Here is a 22,060-nt window from a genome sequence, read left to right on the forward strand (position 1 = left end):
AACGATTTCCCATCCTACAAATGTTGAATAAGCAAAGGCTTTTATTTCTGGTCAAACGGATGGAATTGGGGTCATAGAAATCAGAAAAAGTCTAAAAAAAAAGGTATTAGAAATCAAAACACAGTAATGTTGAAATAAAGACCCCTGCCAACTAATATCAACACTTACATTTCGTTTTGGATAAATTTTTCTGCCGATACCAAAAACCTACAGTGAGGGAAAAAAGTATTTGATCCCCTGCTGATTTTGTACGTTTGCCTACTGACAAAGAAATGATCAGTCTATAATTTTTATGGTTGGTTGATTTGAACAATGAGAGACAGAATAACAACAAAGAAATCCAGAAAAACGCATGTCAAAAATGTTATAAATTGATTTGCATTTTAATGAGGGAAATAAGTATTTGACCCCCTCTCAATCAGAAAGATTTCTGGCTCCCAGGTGTCTTTTATATAGGTAACGAGCTGAGATTAGGAGCACACTCTTAAAGGGAGTGCTCCTAATCTCAGCTTGTTACCTGTATAAAAGACACCTGTCCACAGAAGCAATCAATCAATCAGATTCCAAACTCTCCACCATGTCCAAGACCAAAGAGCTCTCCAAGGATGTCAGGGACAAGATTGTAGACCTACACAAGGCTGGAATGGGCTACAAGACCATCGCCAAGCAGCTTGGTGAGAAGGTGACAACAGTTGGTGCGATTATTCGCAAATGGAAGAAACACAAAATAACTGTAAATCTCCCTCGGCCTGGGGCTCCATGCAAGTTCTCACCTCGTGGAGTTGCAATGATCATGAGAACGGTGAGGAATCAGCCCAGAACTACACGGGAGGATCTTGTCAATGACGTCAAGGCAGCTGGGACCATAGTCACCAAGAAAACAATTGGTAACACACTACGCCGTGAAGGACTGAAATCCTGCAGCGCCCGCAAGGTCCCCCTGCTCAAGAAAGCACATATACAGGCCCGTCTGAAGTTTGCCAAAGAACATCTGAATGATTCAGAGGAGAAATTATAGACAGATCATGTCTTTATCAGTGGGCAAACGTACAAAATCAGCAGGGGATCAAATACTTTTTTCCCCTCACTGTGTGTGTGTGTATATATATATATATATATATATATATATATATATATATATATATATATATATATATATATATATATATATATATATATATCACAGTTGAAGTCGGATGTTTACATACACCTTAGCCAAATACATTTAAACTCAGTTTTTCACAATTCCTGACATTTAATCCTAGTAAAGATTCCCTGTTTTAGGTCAGAAGTTTACATACACTCAATAAGTATTTGGTAGCATTGCCTTTAAATTGTTTAACTTGGGTCAAACATTTCGGGTAGCCTTCCACAATCTTCCCACAATAAGTAGGGTGAATTTTGGCCCATTCCCCCTGACAGAACTGGTGTAACTGAGTCAGGTATGTAGGCCTCCTTGCTCGCACACGCTTTTTCAGTTCTGCACACACATTTTCTATAGGATTGAGGTCAGGGCTTTGTGATGGCCACTCCAATACCTTGACTTTGTTGTCCTTAAGCCATTTTGCCACAACTTTGGAAGTATGCTTGGGGTCATTGTCCATTTGGAAGACCCATTTGCGACCAATCTTTAACTTCCTGACTGATGTCTTGAGATGTTGCTTCAATATATCCACATAATTTTCCTTCCTATGCCAACTATTTTGTGAAGTGCACCAGTCCCTGCTGCAGCAAAGCACCCCCACAGCATGATGCTGCCACCCCGGTACTTCACGGTTGGGATGGTGTTCTTCGGCTTGCAAGCACCCCCTTTTTCCTCCAAACATAACGATGGTCATTATGTTGTCTGAGGTCCTGAGCGCTCTGGAGCAGGTTTTCATCAAGGATCTCTCTGTACTTTGCTCCGTTCATCTTTGCCTCGATCCTGACTAGTCTCCCAGTCCCTGCCGCTGAGAAACATCCCCACAACATGATACTGCCACCAACATGCTTCACCGTAGGGATGGTGCCAGGTTTCCTCCAGACGTGACACTTGGCATTCAGGCCAAACAGTTCAATCTTGGTTTCATCAGACAAGATAATCTTGTTCCTCATGGTCTGAGAGTCTTTAGGTGCCTTTTGGCACTCAAGCGGGCTGTCATGTGACTTTTACTGAGGAGTGGCTTCCGTCTGGCCACTGTACCATAAAGGCCTGATAGGTTGAGTGCTGCAGAGATGGTTGTCCTTCTGGAAGGTTCTCCCATCTCCACAGAGGAACTCTGGAGCTCTGTCAGAGTGACCATCGAGTTCTTGGTCACCTCCCTGACCAAGGCCTTTCTCCCCTGATTGCTCAGTTTTGCCTGGCAGCCAGCTCTAGGAAGAGTCTTGGTGGATCCAAACTTCTTCCATTTAAGAAGGATGGAGGCCACTGTTCTTGGGGACCTTCAATGCTGCAGACATTCTTTGTTACCCTTACCCAGATCTGTGCCTCGACACAATCCTGTCTCAGAGCTCTACGGACAATTCCTTCGACCTCATGACTTCGTTTTTGCTATGACATGTACTGTCAACTGTGGGACCTTATATAGACAGGTGTGTGACTTTCCAAATCATGTCCAATCAATTGAAGTTACCACAGGTGGACAATCAAGTTGTAGAAGCATCTCAAGGATGATCAGTGGAAATTGGATGCACTTGAGCTCAATTTCGAGTCTCAAAGTAAAGGGTCTGAATACTTATGTAAATAACATTCCTTTTATTTCTTTTTTGTACATTTGCAAACATTTCTAAAAACCTGTTTTCGATTTGTCATGGGGTATGGGGTATTGTGTGTAGATCGCTAAGGATTTGTAATTGATTTAATAAATTTTAGTATAAGGTAGAGCACAGCGCTTGTAACGCCAGGGTAGTGGGTTCGATCCCCGGGACCACCCATACACAAAAATGTATGCACGCATGACTGTAAGTCGCATTGGATAAAAGCATCTGCTAAATGGCATATTATTATGATCGGTCTATAATTTTAATGGTAGGTTTATTTGAACAGTGAGAGACAGAATAACAACAAAAAAATCCAGAAAAATGCATGTCAAAAATGTTATAAATTGATTTGCATTTAAATGAGGGAAATAAGTATTTGACCCCTCTGCAAAACATGACTTAGTACTTGGTGGCAAAACCCTTGTTGGCAATCCCAGAGGTCAGACATTTCTTGTAGTTGGCCACCAGGTTTGCACACATCTCAGGAGGGATTTCGTCCCACTCCTCTTTGCAGACCTTCTCCAAGTCATTAAGATTTCGAGGCTGACGTTTGGCAACTCGAACCTTCAGCTCCCTCCACAGATTTTCTATGGGATTAAGGTCTGGAGACTGGCTAGGCCACTCCAGGACCTTAATGTGCTTCTTCTTGAGCCACTCCTTTGTTGCCTTGGCCGTGTGTTTTGGGTCATTGTCATGCTGGAATACCCATCCACGACCCATTTTCAATGCCTGGCTGAGGGAAGGAGGTTCTCACCCAAGATTTGACGGCACATGGCCCCGTCCATCGTCACTTTGATGCGGTGAAGTTGTCCTGTCCCCTTAGCAGAAAAACACCCCCAAAGCATAATGTTTCCACCTCCATGTTTGACGGTGGGGATGGTGTTCTTGGGGTCATAGGCAGCATTCCTCCTCCTCCAAACACGGCGAGTTGAGTTGATGCCAAAGAGCTCGATCTTGGTCTCATCTGACCACAACCCTTTCACCCAGTTCTCCTCTGAATCATTCAGATGTTCATTGGCAAACTTCAAACGGGCCTGTATATGTGCTTTCTTGAGCAGGGGGACCTTGCGGGCGCTGCAGGATTTCAGTCCTTCATGGCGTAGTGTGTTACCAATTGTTTTCTTGGTGACTATGGTCCCAGCTGCCTTGAGATCATTGACAAAATCCTCCCGTGTAGTTCTGGGCTGATTACTCACCGTTCTCATGATCATTGCAACTCCACGAGGTGAGATCTTGTATGGAGCCCCAGGCCGAGGGAGATTGACAGTTATTTTATGTTTCTTCCATTTACGAATAATCGCACCAACTGTTGGCACCTTCTCACCAAGCTGCTTGGCGATGGTCTTGTAGCCCTTTCCAGCCTTGTGTAGATCTACAATCTTGTCCGTGACATCCTTGGAGAGCTCTTTGGCCTTGGCCATGGTGGAGAGTTTGGAATCTGATTGATTGATTGCTTCTGTGGACAGGTGTCTTTTATACAGGTAACAAACTGAGATTAGGAGCACTCCCTTTAAGAGTGTGCTCCTAATCTCAGCTTGTTACCTGTATAAAAGAGACCTGTGAGCCAGAAATCTCTCTGATTGAGAGGGGGTGAAATACTTATTTCCCTCATTAAAATGCAAATCAATTTACAACATTTTTGACATGCGTTTTTCTGGATTTTTTTGTTGTTATTCTGTCTCTCATTGTTCAAATCAACCAACCATAAAAATTATAGACTGATCATTTCTTTGTCAGTAGGCAAACGTACAAAATCAGCAGGGGATCAAATACTTTTTTCCCACACTGTATATACAGTACCAGTCAAAAGTTGACACACATAATCATTCAAGGGTTTTTCTTTATTTTTACTATTTTCTACATTGTAGAACAATAGAGAAGACATCAAAACTATGAAATAACACAGATGGCATCATGTAGTAACTAAAAAAGCATTAACAAATCAAAGCATATTTTATAATTGAGATTCTTCAAAGTCGCCACCCTTTGCCTTGATGACAGCTTTGCACACTCTTGGCATTCTCTCAACCAGCTTCACCTGGAATGCATTTCAATTAACAGGTGTGCCTTGTTAAAAGTTAATTTATGGAATTTCTTTCCTTCTTAATGCGTTTGAGCTAATCAGTTGTGCTGTGACAAGGTAGGGGTGGTATACAGAAGATAGCCCTATTTGGTAAAAGACCAAGTTCATATTAGGGCAAGAACAGCTCAAATAAGCAAAGAGAAACGACAGTCCATCATTCCTTTAAGACATGAAGGTCAGTTAATACAGAACATTTCAAGAACTTTGAAAGTCTCTCAAGTGCAGTCGCAAAAACCATCAAGCGCTGTGATGAAACTGGCTCTCATGAGGACCGCCACAGGAAAGGAAGACCCAGAGTTACCTCTGCTGCAGAGGATAAGTTCATTAGAGTTAACTGCACCTCAGATTGCAGCCCAAATAAATGCTTCACAGAGTTCAACTAACAGACACATCTCAACATCAACAGGAGACTGCGTGAATCAGGCCTTCACGGTCTAATTGCTGCAAAGAAACCACTACTAAAGGACATCAATAAGAAGAGACTTGCTTGGGCCAAGATACACGAGCAATGGACATTAGACCGGTGGAAATCTGATGCGTCCAAATTTGAGATTTTTGGTTCCAACCGCCGTGTATTTGTGAGACGCAGAGTAGGTGAATGGATGATCTCCGCATGTGTGGTTCCCACTGTGAAGCATGGAGGAGGTGGTGTGATGGTGTGGGGGTGCTTTGCTGGTGACACGGTCAGTGATTTATTTAGAATTCAAGGCACACTTAACCAGCATGGCTACCACAGCATTCATCAGCAATACGCCATCCCATCTGGTTTGCGCTTAGTGGGATTATCATTTGTTTTTCAACAGGACAATGACCCAACACACCTCCAGGCCGTGTAAGGGCTATTTGACCAAGAAGGAGAGTGATGGAGTGCTGCCTTAGATGACTTGGCCTCCACAATCACCTGACCTCAACCCAATTGAGATAGTTTGGGATGAGTTGGACTGTAGAGTGAAGGAAAAGCAGCAAACAAGTCTCAGCATATGTGGGAACTCCTTCAAGACTGTTGGAAAAGCATTCCAGGTGAAGCTGGTTGAGAGAATGCAAAGAGTGTGCAAAGCTGTCATCAAGGCAAAGGGTGGCTACTTTGAAGAATCTCAAATACATGTTGATTTGTTTAACACTTTTTTGGTTACTACATGATTCCATATGTGTTATTTCATAGTGTTGATGTCTTCACTATTATGCTACAATGTAGAAAATAGTCAAAATAAAGAAAAACCCTTGAATGAGTAGGTGTGTCTACAGACGTGGTCAAATGTTTTGAGATTGACACAAATACTAATTTTCACAAAGTCTTCTGCCTCAGTTTTGATGATGGCAATTTGCATATACTCCAGAATGTCATGAAGAGTGATCCGATGAATTGCAATTCATTGCAAAGTCCCTCTTAGCCACGAAAATGAACTTAATCCCCCCAAAACATTTCCACTGCATTTCAGCCCTGCCACAAAAGGACCAGCTGCCATCATGTCAGTGATTCTCTCGTTAACACAGGTGAGAGTGTTGATGAGGACACGGCTGGAGATCCCTCTGTCATGCTGATTGAGTTAGAATAACACACTTGAAGCTTTAAGAGGAGGGTGGTGCGTGAAATCTTTATTCTTCCTCTGTTAACCATGGTTACCTGCAAGGAAACACGTGCCGTCATCATTGCTTTGCACAAAAAGGGCTTCACAGGCAAGGATATTGCTGCTAGTAAGATTGCACCTAAATCAACCATTTATCGGATCATCAAGAACTTCAAGGAGAGAGGTTCAATTGTTGTGAAGAAGGCGTCAGGGCGCCCAAGAAAGTCCAGCAAGCGCCAGGACCTTCTCCTAAAGTTCATTCAGCTGCGGGATCGGGGCACCACCAGTGCAGAGCTTGCTCAGGAATGGCAGCAGGCAGGTGCGAGTGTATCTGCACACACAGTGAGGCAAAGACTTTTGGAGGATGGCCTGGTGTCAAGAAGGGCAGCAAAGAAGTCACTTCTCTCCAGGAAAAACATCAGGGACAGACTGATATTCTGCAAAAGGTACAGGGATTGGACTGCTGAGGACTGGGGTAAAGTCATTTTCTCTGATGAATTTCCTTTCCGATTGTTTGGGGCATCCTGAAAACACCTTGTCCGGAGAAGACAAGGTCAGCGCTACCATCAGTCCTGTGTCATGCCAACAGTAACACATCCTGAGACCATTCATGTGTGGGGTTGCTTCTCAGCTAAGGGAGTGGGCTCACTCACAATTTTGGCTTAGAACACAGCCATGAATAAAGAATGGTACCAACACATCCTCCCTACCATCCAAGAACAGTTTGGTGACGACCAATGCCTTTTCCAGCATGATGGAGCACCTTGCCATAAGGCAAAAGTGATAACTAAGTGGCTCGGGGAACAAAACATCGACATTTTGGGTCCATGGCTAGGAAACTCCCCAGACCTTAATCCCATTGAGAACTTGTGGTCGATCCTCAAGAGGCGGGTGGACAAACAAAAACCCACAAATTCTGACAAACTCCAAGCATTGATTATGCAAGAATGGGCTGCCATCAGTCAGGATGTGGCCCAGAAGTTAATTGACAGCATGCCAGGGCGGATTGCAGAGGTCTTGAAAAAGAAGGGTCACACTGCAAATATTGACTCTTTGCATAAACTTAATGTAATTGTCAATAAAAGCCTTTGACACTTATGGAATGCTTGTAATTATACTTCAGTATAACATAGTAACATCTGACAAAAATATCTCATAACACTGAAGCAGCGAACTTTGTGAAGACCAATACTTGTGTCATTCTCAAAACGTTTGACCATGACTGTATACTGTGGTGTACTTTGTGTACCTATTCAGGATACATCTGCATGAAGAGCATGACATTCATATCCATAATTATACATTTCTGTGTAGTACAGATCCTGGACTCATGATGAAATTCCATTACCACAAATCTGTTACCGGGTGTAAATCCACTTCACTTACTGTAGTAAGCAAATAACCAAAACAGATTTTTTCAAAGTCAATGTGTAATGCCTCAGCTGACGCCTCATTCTTTCTGCAGACATCGTTGAATCTTAATTCGGAGCAGATATTTAACAGAGTTCTTGGAAAACGTGGACACAAACTGAGGGAGATTTTACCAAATTTCTGTAACCAAACTTTGCAACTACACAGTTCTTCCAGTAAATGTATTTTTGTAAAGTTATCAGTAAAATTGTTAAAAATAGTCCTTGTGCATAGAGTTGTATGGGTTGTTAATCTTTAAAATCAATGGTTTTTGTTTGGACTCTAAGCTGGGGAGTTTATCAAACTGAAAGTTAATAGAGATGGACAAGCCAAAGATGTGGAGAATCAGTTTGCGATGCCTTCTCCATCACAATCACTGCTAGCAGACACAGTATAGTAGTAGTGTCATCACTTATCCACACCATGAGAAGCAAAACCAAACCTAAAGACAACCCTAAACAGGCCAGTCCCTTTAAAAAGCGGTGGCTGACAGACAACCGAGACCTGCAGGGAGAGAAAAACAGCCATGTTCTGAGCAGGCAACTCCAGCCCTCCTCCTCCCATACATATATAAAGCATTCCACTGCAGAGTGATAGAGATAATGGGAGTAGCGCTGTGTGTGTACGTGCGTATGTGTGTGGGTCTGTGCGTGTGTGAGTGTGTGTGGATTTGAACACTCAAAGAGAGGCCTACGATAGGAGTGGCAGTGTGGCAATTTTGGTGATGGAATTCCAGAGCCAGCCAACAGATCCCCACTCCGTGCATTATCATTTTAACTAACACATAGCTAAAAACAAATCCTCACATTAAAGCATTCAGAATAGCGTGTGATTGGTCATGAGCCTCAGCTTCACACAGTTTGTTAAATTCAGCTCGTCAGTCTCTCTGCTGGTTAGTCAGGGAGAAACTAAGAGCACAAATAAATGCATGCGAATGAGAACTCCTGTCATGGCCATAACATCATTGTTTCCATAGGGCTTTTATAGGGGTATGTGTATGGTGAGGTACTGTACTGTGAGGGAGGAGAGAGGGCTACTGCTCTCTTAGAGAGCACGGCACAATGTTTCACCTAATTTTATATGTTTTTTAGGCAGAGGGCAAAGAACCTTGAGAAAAACATTCATAGCCAATGGCACCAAATATTCCCTTAGAAAGGAGGTGGCTGGTGTGTGTGGAGACACTGGCAGGGGAGGGTGGCACATTGTGAAGGGGAGCTGTTTTCCTGGCGTGACTGGCTGAGGGAGGAGAAGAGTGATTGATCGAAAGGGACAGAGTGAACAGCACATGTCACATCGGGGACGCCTTCAGCCCTGACCCATGGCATCTGCACCATTCCTCCACTCCTCCGCTCCTATCGGGATTCGTCACTGAAACAGACGTCCATCATCACTGCCAATCAGATCACAGCACTATCTGAGCTGCTGCTAACTATCTGGCCATGCTAGAAAAGACAGAAGAACACAGCTTTGCTGCCGTTGGGAAGACCGTGAACAGCATGCAAACACAGACAGGCACACACACAAACCAAATTGTATTTGTCACATGCGCCTAATACAACAGGTGTGGACTTTTCAGTGAAATGCTTACTTACGAGACTTTTCCCAACAATGCGGAGTTGAAAAGTAAGAAAGGAATTGCTAAAGAAAAAAAAGAAAATAGTAACAAAAGAACAATGACGAGGCTATATACAAGGAGTACCGGTACCTAGTCAATGTGTAGGGGTGTGAGGTAGTTGAGGTAAAATGTACATGTAGGTAGGGGTAAAAGTGACTAGGCAATCAGGATAGATAGTGTGAAAGTGTGTCTATGTGTGAGTGTATGTGTGACATTAATTTGCATGTGTGTGTGTGTGTTTTGAGTGTGTGAGCGTATGTAGTGTGTGTGTGTGTGTCAGTGTAGTATGTGTGTGTGTGTGGGTAGAGACAGCGCAAGAAAGTCAGTGCAAAACAAAAAGGGGGGGGTCAATGAAAATAGTCCGGGTAGCCATTTGATCAACTGTTCAGTAGCCTTTTGGTCCCAGACATGGCGCTCCGGTATCGCTTGCCGTGCAGTAGCAGAGAGAACAGTCTATGACTAGGGTGGCTGGAGTCTTTGACAATTTCTAGGGCCTTCCTCTGACACCGCCTGGTATAAAGGTCCAGGATGGCAGGAAGATTGGCCCCAGTGATGTACTGGGCCGTACGCACTACCCTCTGTAGTGCCTTGCGGTCGGAGGCCGAGCAGTCGCCATACCAGGCAGTGATGCAACCAGTTAGGATGCTCTCGATGGTGCAGCTGTATAACTTTTTGAGGATCTGAGGACCCATGCCAAATCTTTTCAGTCTCCTTAGGGGTCCCAGACTTGGTCCCAGACTTGGCGCTCCGGTATCGCTTGCAGTGCAGTAGCAGAGAGAACAGTCTATTACTTAGGTGGCTGGAGTCTGACAATTTTTTGGGCCTTCCTCTGACACCGCCTGGTATAGAGGTCCTGGATGCCAGGTCTCTGACCTCCTCCCTATAGGCTTTCTCATCGTCATCGGTGATCAGGCCTACCACCGTTGTGTCGTCTGCAAACTTAACGATGGTGTTGGAGTCATGCACGGCCATGCAGTCGTGGGTGAACAGGGAGTATAGGAAGGGAATAAGCACGCACCCCTGAGGGGTCCCCGTGTTGAGGATCAGCGTGGCGGATGTGTTGTTGCCTACCCTCACCATCTGGGGGTGGCCGGACAGGAAGTCCAGGATCCAGTTGCAGAGGGAGGTGTTCAGTCCCAGGGTCCTTAGCTTAGTGATGAGCTTGGAGGGCATTATGGTGTTGAACACTGAGCTGTAGTCAATGAACAGCATTCTCACATATGTGTTCCTCAAACCATTTCATGGCTACAGATATGAGTGCTACGGGGTGATAGTTATTTAGACAGGTTACTTTGGCATTCTTGGGCACAAGGACTATGTTGGTCTGCTTGAAACATAGTTCCACACACACTCTGAGCATTGCTCCAATGAGCTACAAGGTACCATGGAGACCAGCGTGTGTCGACAGGGGTCCACCCGTACAACACCAGTGTGTGTAGTCAGACTAGATTTTTTTGTACACATATTTAACCCCTTATTTTTTTGGCCACAAAACTACCTTCATCCGTTAGTATGGGTTACCTTCAGACGGGTCGTAGAGCAAAATGGAGAACACCATCGTGTTCGTGAGAGTCTCTCCTTTCCATAGGGTGGTCATAATGGTTTGTACACCACAGATGTTTTTGTGAGAATACCGATTTTTGGGATGTCTCATGGTCTGACAAACACTGCTGTAGCTCGGCCACCTTCCACTGCAGATCCTGAAGGCCGACATAGGCGGATGCGGTGGATTGAGATGCCACCAATGAAAAAAATCTCTATCTTAAAATGATGGATTTTGATGGAGATTTTTTTACTATGTTACTTAGATTGTAAAACACATGTTTGCATCCCATCTGGTTCTCATTATCCAAATCTATTTCCTTTTGTCAACCTCCCTCCAATCTATAGTGACAAACAAGTGTCAGTACTGATGGTACTTACTACAATGCCATGTGAAACACACACTAATCCATAACTCCCATGAAGATCCTTATAGTTTGTTTCTTTTCATGAGTAAACATTGGGAAAAGGGTTCAGACAAATAAGCCCAAGTTAGTTCACAGTGATCTTAGACCAACCCCCTTATTGTGAGGCTCTACAATTCACACACACTCAGATAACAAAGAGAGAGAAGATAATAGATTGAGAGGGAATGGAGGGGCAAAAGAAAAGATGAAGAGACAGAGTAGACGAAGCGAGAAGGTGGATTAAGAAAGAGAATGGGACAGCAATGAGCATACCAGAGTAGTGCCCTGGTGATTCCTCTGGTATGTGTGCCATGCCAGACCAAACACAGAAACACAGGACCCCAGAGTGTGTGCAGTCTGCTGGCTATTGTGGAAAACACAACGTTTATATAATCCTCTAAAATTGGGACTGGCCTGTCCTCAAATCCCCAAGAAATGTGTGAGTGTGTGATGGGAGGATGACCAGCGGAAGCTAATGAGATTTGTGTAATCAGACTCCAGGGCGCTGTGCTGGTCTAAGCGTAATTAAAAGGTAAAGAAAATAAAGGTGGGAGCGCTCAGGACCTCAGACTGGGGCGAAGGTTCACCTTCCAACAGGACAATGACCCTAAGCACAGCCAAGACAACGCAGGAGTGGCTTCGGTACAAGTCTCTGAATGTCCTTGAGTAGCCCAGCCAGAGCCCGGACTTGAACCCGTTCAATCTCTGGAGAGACCTGAAAATAGATGTGCAGCAACGCTCCCCATCCAACCTGACAGAGCTTGAGAGGATCTGAATACTTATGTAAATGAGATATTTCAATTTTTGCAATGAATTCTATACACCTGTTTTTTCTTTGACATTATTGGGTATTGTGTGTAGATTGATGAAAAAAACAACAATTTAATCAATTTTAGAATAAGGCTGTAACGCAACAAAATGTGGAAAAAGTTAAGCGTTCTGAATACTTTCCGAACACACTATATAGCCTGTCAAGATAGTTGCATGAATTTACAATGGGAATACAATTAAATCGAAAAAACTATTATTTACTACTTTCACAATTTCACACATTTTCAACACTTTCCTAATATTAACTTGCACCCCCTTTGCCCTCAGACCAGACTCAATTCGTTGAGGGCATGGACTCTACAAGGTGTCGAAAGCGTTCCACAGGGATGCTGGCCCATGTTGACTCCAATGCCTCCCACAGTTGTGTCAAGTTGGCTGGATGTCCTTTGGGTGGTGGACCATTCTTGATACAAATGGGAAACTGTTGAGCGTGAAAAACTCAGCACTGTTGCAGTTCTTGACACACTCAAACCGGTGCGCCCGGCACCTACTACCATACCCCGTTCAAAGGCACTGATTGAAGTTGATTTAACAGGTGACATCAATAAGGGATCATAGCTTTCACCTGGACTCACCTGGTCCGTCTATGTCATGGAAAGGTGCTTTGTACATTAAGTGTATTTTCCCCATTCTTTGCTCGACAAGCAGTTCCCTTATTCTACCACTTGGCACTGTGCATACGCATGGTCATGGCTGTGTGTAAATTTACCAACACTCTCAAGCAAACTTTCATATTGATAAATCTCACACCTCGCGTGGAAATGATCCAACGCATGGTTTACGCAGAGATTTGTGCCTATGCATGATTGATCTCACGCCGATTAAGATAAGCAGATAAAGGTGTTTAAATGACTATTGCATAATCTGCCTACTGCCATAATCTGTTTAATATTGAATTATTACTGTTCATGTAAACGTACTCAATGCTGACGTCCATGCTGCCAGGACTAGAGAACGACCGATATGGATTTTTTAGGAAAAGGAAAGGGGATACCTAGTCAGTTGCAGCCGATGGCTGACATTTTAAGCCGATATAGTCAATATCATTACATTTGAAAATTTGGATGACTAAATTTCCCAGAGACAGCTAATTTTAAAATCAAACAATACATTTGACTTTGATAAAAACAATCTAACTACATAACAACATAATGGTAATAACTGTATTTGAATGTTAAATCTCTTGATAAACTGGGTAAATTAAGTAGGCATAAGCCTACTCACAATACAGTTGAATGCATATTCAATAGGAGCGTGTGCTTGCATTTAATTATTGAGCTTGTTTTGGCTGAACAGGAGTCTATGGTGTTACAGATGACAAAAAATCTGTTTGCCTTCCATTTGGTACTTACTGTATTAGCTTACTAATCAACATTTGCATAGAAGCATCACTCCAGCATGTCACACCTGTATGGAAGGACATCATAAAATAATATGAAATAACATCTATTCAAAGCAAATGGGTCCAACATCATGATTTGTGATCACGGATGCTTATGAAACAAGTATTTTTTGTCATTTTCTGTGATCGGGAAAACGTTGTTTTAATTGCTGTCAGGATGCATCTCTGAACAACTCAGCTGCCAGGATGAAATTCAAAACAACTCAATTGGCTAGTTCAACTATCTGTCAAGAAATGGGCGGGTTGTAACTTGATCCTACTGCTACGATTGGATCGAGTGAGGCTGTAACTCCGCTCCCTTTCACATCTCCCTCCATCGCTCATATCACTTGCTGCTGTTTACTGGTACTACGAGAACTAGTTCAATGGTGATGACATTTGCTACCAAGCCATAAATGTGCATAATATCTAACAAGGAGAGCGAGGGTAGGAAAAAAGATGAAACAACAATGCACATTTTGTCTGAATGACTCAAATCTGCCCATAGTTTGAGAAGTGAGAACGCGCACACACACGTGCGCTGATCTACAGCTTTCTTGGGCCATAAACATGCAGGAAGATTCTTAGGTAGCTAAACCAATTGCCAACCTTTATTTAGGAATTTTAAAACACTTCTTTCCCTATTACGACAATCATCTAATCCAACTATCAATTGTCAATTTACGGATACGATTGTTGCTGGTCAGATCAGCACACCAGTAAATAGCTAACAGCCTATAGCCTATAGGGAGGAGGTCAGAAACCTGGCAGTGTGGTGCCAGGTCAACAACCTCTCCCTCAACGTGAGCAAGACAAAGGAGATGATCGTGGACTACAGGAAAAGGAGGGCTGAACGCCCCCATTCACATCAACGGGGCTGTAGTGGAGCGGGTCGAGAGTTTCAAGTTCCTTGGTGTCCACATCACCAACAAACTATCATGGTCCAAACACACCAAGAAAGTCATGAAGAGGGCACAACAACGCCTTTTCCCCCTCAGGAGACTGAAAAGATTTGGCATGGGTCCCCAGATCCTCAAAAAGTTATACAGCTGCACCATCGAGAGCATCCTGACTAGTTGCATCACCGCCTGGTATGGCAACTACTCGGCATCCGACCATAAGGCGCAGTACATCACTGGGGCCAAGCTTCCTGCCATCCAGGACCTATATACTAGGCGGTGTCAGAGGAAGGCCCTAAAAATTGTCAAAGACTCCAGTCATCCCAAGTCATAGACTGTTCTCTCTGCTACCGCATGGCAAGTGGTACCGGAGTGCCAAGTCTAGGTCCAAAAGGCTCCTTAACAGCTTCTACCCCCAAGCCATAAGACTGCTGAACAATTAATCAAATGGCCACCAGGACTATTTGCATTGACCCCGAAAATGGTACATGTTCAAAACCAACGTTAGCTAGCTACATCGGCTATTAGTTCCTATCTGATATCTTAGCACCATGTTTATCTGGCCAGCTAGCTAGCGTAGTAGCTAATATAGCTAGCTAGCTAACACCACAGATGAAAGGCTTAGTTATCCTAATCTTTGCTAACAGATCACATAGCTTTCTGCTTAGCCAACTTGCTTCTCGCATGCATGTCCAGGCACGTCAACTTATTACTAATGAATTAACTAAACTAATATTTGCAATAGGAGTTCGATTTTGGTCGCTGTGTCAATTCATCAATTTCTCAATACTGTTACCTTTCTGTTAGAGAATGAGCTAGCTTGCTGCTGCTGATTTTCCCAGCTAGCCATTCCTCGGCACTGTGCAGTGCTCATGGCTCAGGCGGTGAATGGCGGGTGGCATAGCAGCAGCTTTGCTATGTAGAGGGACTATCGGCAAAGCCAATAGAGAAGGGCCAATAGCCGATAGACTAGAAAAGGCTAATATCGGGCAGATATATCGGCTCGGCCGATAATCGGTCGTTCTCTAGTCAAGACGATTTACATCTACCTCAGCTCATATCAGTTAATTTCCTGGTAACAGTATGCCTGTTGGAGCGATGCTGTTGCTGCTTTTCATGAGCGTAAACAACAGCAGAACTGACAGAGGGCTTTGCCATGTCAGCATCCGTCACCCTCTGCTCCGCTCGGCTCCAGGCATGAACATTATCAGATTTCTGCATGCATTGGATGTGAAGATCAAAACTTTGTATGGTCAACTGAACTGTCTGACAAATATTGTGTGGGTTTGTAGAACGACTGTTGAATACAAGTCCCTTCTGATGTCACTGCTCAGGGGACAGATTTGAGGTCAAAGGCTTCACAGTAAGCTCACACCCAAACTCCTCAGCCATTAGACGCCATATACAATGTGGTACTGCAAACGACTGACTGTGAAATACCTCCCAGATATAGGATTATGCTAATATGACAGCCACATTGACAATGTGGGAATAAGCAGAGGCCTTATGAGTAGATTTGTCAAGTGATCCTTTGCTTGGGATGTGGTAAAGAGAGGGAAGCTAAGACGGAGAACTGGGAAAAATATCTCAGAGCTCCAAATCTAAATCTCAGCCACTCAACAAGACGTGTGTGACTTCATCTTCAGACAGGAAATAAAGAGGAGGAAAGGGGGATGAGGATTGGAGGAATGGAGGAATGTCACCGTCTGTATCCTTCTTGAGGAATGACCACGGTGACGAAGAGGCTGTTGACAGGAGTTCTCAACATCATGTGTTCAGAATTAGAATGGATCTAAATGGTTCTCAAGGGCACAATACGTTCCATCCAGGCAGACAGAAAGAGTCTGGAGCACAGCTGAGAGCCCATTCACTGTTTTCCCACTTCCTTGGTAACTAACCTGGATCATTGATGAATGAGAACAATCGCCATCGAAACCCAAGTATACGTTGACTACGTCACATATTGTTATAGGCCTACACTCATACACCCACAATGAGTCATACAGAAACTGAGCTGAATACAGATCTGAGCTGAATGCTGAATACACTCTCTGGCCCTGGTCATTGACATTTCTGCATTCCGCCAAGGCCAGCAGTACCTGGGGAAATGGAACCTCCTCAGCGCCCTGAGAACCACAGGGCCAGGGCCGGAGCCCACTGCCATGCACTACAGTCTACAGGGCTAATTAACAAGCCCTTCTCTCTGTCTGACAGCCAGGGTGTGTAAGGAGGACAACCTCCAGGGTAGCCATTCACATTCACATTCAACATAAGAGGCTCCAGTTGAGCTAATCACTAGGAGAAAAGGACAACCGCCAACTTCAGAGAGGAGAAAGAGTGTGTTCCCCTTTAGTGGAATAATGAGGGTCGGTGGTACATTTGTAGAGACAAAAGCATTTCACGGACCATTTACTCCACTACTAAACACTTCCACATTCAAAGACAAAAGGGAGAGACATTCTTCACCTACCACCTACAGTTAATTCACTGCTATAAATCTAAACCACAAGATCAGCTAGCTATACTCACATCACATTAAAAAAAGGAAAACTTCTGCCTTCTGGATTTACAACCGAGTTCAAATCTGCTGAGCCTGCATCGTTCATCAGGCGAGCCACACATCATGTAGGTGAAGCTTAAAAAGCTTGAATGTCTAAATGAACTGTGTTTAGCTTTGCCTTTCCTTCTGACTGATCCCAGGCTGAATAGCCCACTGACTGACTGCAAGCTAAGTCTGGGTGTCTGAGACTGGGTCAGCCAGCCCAGAGTTGTGATTAAACAGCATCACATGGAGTTACCCTGCACTGTCCTCTGACATGATCCAGACACTTGATACCTCCTCCCTGACCCCTGAACCTTCATGCCGTTTTTCAGGCTGCATGGTCAGATTTGCCTGGTCTGCCCAGCCCAAGCCCCAGTCCCATGGAGCACCATACACTGATCCTACAGCAAACACACAAAAGGACATGCTAAATAACACATGCATGCATTAACTCTGGGAGCCTTGACACACTAATCCACTCCCATGGTAGCCTGTGTGTGTACGTGTTCATGGGAAGTGGGGGGGTGTAGAGGAAATGTAGATAACTGTGTCATATGTAGACCAGAGTAGAGCCACCCATACATACACCCGTTATTTGTATCATCACCGTGGACATTATAATAATAATCTAATCTGAAACCTATTCGTCTCAAATACAGTTTAGTGTTCAGACTGGATACCTCACACCCTCAGACAAATTATTACATAGGAAATGTCAATCAAAGACATGTCTCTCTTTGTGATATACAGCAGGAGTCCTGTAAAATATACACTGTATAGAGTGTGGGAATGCATGTCAAAACGTTGACCAATTACATAATCCAGTTAATGATTTTCCCTGAACTAATGACCGTGTCAATACAGCAGCATGGCCACATAATGGCACATAGTACACAGTGGCAGCTCAGTGCTGTGAGTGTGTGTGTGCATGTGTGTACTGTAATCACTCCCACAACAATAGCACACAGAAACTGTTGGCTGTTAAAATGCCTCAATCAGCACTCAAACATGCTATGCCCGGCCTGTCCGCTGACCTCGAGTGAAGATGCAGAAACCTTCCCCACCTGATGGACAATAGCCTAATCAGCAGTCTATTGCCTTCTCATTCATTAAACTGTGTAAAAATGACAGACGCTTTGCGCAAAATTAGGACATTTAAACTGAACATGGGCTACAGATGGCCCGTGTTGCCAAACATATTTTCCCAATTAATCCTGATTAGGGAGGAACATTCCCAGACAGCATAAATTATTAAAACCCTGAAACGGAATATGGTCATGTGACTGTATCGCCATGGCATCCCCTCCGTTCCTTCCTCCCTCCCTCCCTCCCTCCCTCCCTCCAGAAAGGATCTGGAAATGGGCCCGGTGGAGCACTGGGACTGGAGTGGGAGCTGATTGGCCAGCTTCCTGATAATTGTCTCAAGTCATTTATGAACATGGGCAGGATTGTCAGTCTTCCTAATAGACAGAGGAGACTAGAACCATTGTTAAATTGGGATTTGTAGGTATGGAACTGCCATGCTAATGTACAGGTTTTCCATCAAGAGGCTCTTAATCTGTGCCAGTGAAGTAGGCCTTTGTCCTCAGGATGTATAGAGCAAATAGAAGTGGAAAAATAGAGTATGGTTTTGCTATTTTTTCAGATATCTCTTTCTGTGATTTAAAAAAATCTTTGGACCATAGTGAAAACTTTTGAAATCAGTCAGATCCCACAGTGGCACTCCATCTCTGTGGCTCTGGGCATCCCTACAAGCCTGCCAGACACACTGAGTTCTGGCCACACTGGCTTGTGTCAAAGAATATGGCCAGGCTGAGTCAAGATGACCATTAACATTTCCCACTGGCCAGAGCTGCTGTTTGTCTGCTGATGTTATCGGAAAATTCCACCAAAACACTATCTTTTGGTATTCATTTCATTAGTCCATTGCTGATATAGACCCAAAATGTTTTGCATGTCAGCAATCAAGTTTAAGATATACAGTACCAGTAAAAAGTTTGGACACACCTACTCATTCAAGGGATAACCCTATTTGGTAAAAGACCAAGTCCATATTATGGCAAGAATAGCTCAAATAAGCAAAGAGAAATGACAGTCCATCATTACTTTAAGACATGAAGGTCAGTAAATACGGAACATTTCAAGAACTTTAAAAGTTTCTTCAAATGCAGTCACATAAACCATCAAGCACTATGATGAAACTGGCTCTCATGAGGACCGCCACAGGAAAGGAAGACCCAGAGTTACCTCTGCTGCAGAGGATAAGTTCATTAGAGTTACCAGCCTCAGAAATTGCAGCCCAAATAAGTGCTTCACAGAGTTCAAGTAACAGACACATCTCAACATCAACTGTTCAGAGGAGACTGTGTGAATCAGGCCTTCATGGTCAAATTGCTGCAAAGAAACCACTACTAAAGGACACCAATAAAAAGAAGAGACTTGCTTGGGCCAAGAAACACAAGCAATGGACATTAGACCGGTGGAAATCTGTCCTTTGGTCTGGAGTCCAAATTTGAGATTTTTGGTTCCAACCGCTGTGTCTTTGTGAGATGCAGTGTAGGTGAACGGATAATCTCTGCATGTGTGGTTCCCACCGTGAAGCATGGCGGAGGTGTGATGGTGCTTTGCTGGTGACACTGTCTGTGATTTATTTAGAATTCAAGGCACACTTAACCAGCATGGCTACCACAGCATTCTGCAGCGATACGACATCCCATCTGGTTTGGGCTTAGTGGGACTATCATTTGTTTTTCAACAGGACAATGACCCAACACACCTCAAGGCTGTGTAAGGGCTATTTGACCAAGAAGGAGAGTGATGGAGTACTGCATCAAATGACCTGGCCTCCACAATCCCCCGACCTCAACCCAGTTTGGGATGAGTTGGACCGCAGAGTGAAGGAAAAGCAGCAAACAAGTGCTCAGCATATGTGGGAACTCCTTCAAGACTGTTGGAAAAGCATTCCAGGTGAAGCTGGTTGAGAGAATGCCAAGAGTGTGCAAAGCTGTCATCAAGGCAAAGGGTGGCTACTTTGAAGAATCTCAAATATAAAATATATTTGGATTTGTTTAACACTTTTTTGGTTACTACATTATTCCATATGTGTTATTTCATAGTTTTGATGTCTTCACTATTATTCTACAATGTAGAAAATAGTTAAAATAAAGAAAAACCCTTGAATGAGTAGGTGTGTCCAAACTTTTGACTGGTACTGTAGATCTTTCAAAATATAGCCGGTATGATGCATTTTGCATCATATGATATCTTACTGCTGGGATATGAGCAGAGAGGTTGGGATGTAGTCAACTATCAGTAAGTGCCTTAGGCCTAATGGGTAGTCTACAGCCAAAATATGATTTGACCCTCAACATCTGTACTCTCCAATCATATAAAAGTAAAATGCTGAAATGCAAGGCATGTGGGTGTTGTTTTAAGGCGGAACGGGCAATTCAACATACATAATAGATAGATACTTTAGTGTATTAGTCACATGCACAGGGATGCAGATGTAATGGCAGGGTACAATGAAATTCTTATGCTCCGAGCTCCAACAGTTCAGGTCAAAAAAAGACAAGTGAATGAAACAATAATATACACATTTACAACTGTAGCAATGATACATGTCCATTAGGGAGTTGGGGCAGGATCATTCATTTTATGAGGATGTATATCTGACATAGAACTAAAACCTTAAATGGGATTCTGAAAAGTTGAAAATGAATGAGGACATAATTATTGGAAAACATTTGTGTGCCTCATCCACATTCATACATCACTCAATATGGATGAATGAAGAGCTATAGACGTTGCTGCTTCGGTGTCATCTCTTACCTTGTCTGACTGTTTTCAATCTGATGGGACCCTTGCAATTATTTATCACTGTCTGTACATCATACAGAGGCAATCCAGAGATCGATAGGTTCTCTACTTCCAATATCAACTCCCCCTCTGTTAATTTTCCTTTTTTGTAAATAACGATATCCTCGTTAACTTGTCCGATGTAGGCGAACTCTCCGTTCTCTGCACCACCAAGTAATGGCACATTCAAGTCACTCTGAGCGTCTTTGAGGACCGCGCACTCGTTAACTTTGGTGGTCCAGTGATTCCTCTTTTGGATCACTTTGGCCATGGTGAATATGCCACACCAAACAGGTGGTCTTGCCGACTAATAACAATATATACAACAAAACGAATCTCAGAATGGAATATCAAAATCTGACGCCGCAAACTTTATTTTTATTTCCCTGAAGCATGAGTGCTGCTGTCAAAATCTGCCCATTGTTCATACAAAAAAAATCAAGCCATACTTGTCGGATGGACCACTTCTACAGACGTCCTGAGCAGCTGGTCTTAATTTGCAGGTATTGTTTTTCTCATCTTCTTAACATCTTGGCCGAGTAAACGCTTTTTATAGATCTCTTCTGCGACTGCCAGAGTCCCACAAACGTACAGTCTCCACTTGTCAAATCCTTTCTCAGTTCCTTCTTTAAAAAACACTTTGAATATTTTCCGTTCAAGATCAAAGCGATTAAGGTTTTTCTTTGAATAATAGGTGAGTTGGTTGGTGGCACCACAACGGCTCCTTTAAGCAGGTACAACGTTGTCGCGTGTTTTGTTACATTTCATCCCACTCTGCATGTTACAGCGATCGGGATGTGCTGATAGTAAAATGAGCGCATGCGTCCTGTTTCGCTCCGGAGTCCAGAGGGATAGCCTAATGGCTACACCTATAGCAAGGTCCTAATGCTCCCATACGAAAGATACAACAACATATAAAATATATATTGTGGATGCATTTTAGGATGTACAGTATGTTAAATATAACAAATTGGCCAAAATAATGTAGTTTTAATGCATTTTGAAGTGTATTTTTAATGCGTGACATACATTTGTAAATGTATTTAATTGTAATACATACATTTGTATAGAAATATATTATTTGGCCAATTCTTTATATACTGAACAAAAATATAAACGCAACATGCAACAATTTCAAAGATTTTACTGAGTTACAGTTCATATAAGGAAATCAGTCAATTGAAA

The 22,060-nt window shown here is 43.3% G+C and overlaps 1 protein-coding gene across 9 annotated transcripts in view; it reads right to left on the reverse strand.

Annotated features, from left to right (window-relative positions):
- The window catches only part of LOC121575844 (membrane-associated guanylate kinase, WW and PDZ domain-containing protein 1-like), a 196,256-nt gene extending 174,617 nt beyond the window's left edge, over positions 1-21,639 (reverse strand). For 8 of the 9 annotated variants that reach the window (XM_045222937.1, XM_045222936.1, XM_045222934.1 and 5 more), the window contains exon 1: positions 20,849-21,638. In XM_045222937.1, the coding sequence (XP_045078872.1) occupies positions 20,849-21,146 (298 nt within the window). In that variant the 5' untranslated portion in view covers positions 21,147-21,638. Of the gene's footprint in view, positions 1-20,848 lie in introns of all 9 variants that reach the window. The other variant, XM_045222938.1, reaches the window with a different exon arrangement.
- Between the last annotated feature and the right edge of the window lie 421 nt (positions 21,640-22,060).

The sequence above is a fragment of the Coregonus clupeaformis genome, chromosome 10 (genome assembly GCF_020615455.1).
Source record: "Coregonus clupeaformis isolate EN_2021a chromosome 10, ASM2061545v1, whole genome shotgun sequence".
In the NCBI taxonomy this organism is placed as follows: Eukaryota; Metazoa; Chordata; class Actinopteri; order Salmoniformes; family Salmonidae; genus Coregonus; species Coregonus clupeaformis.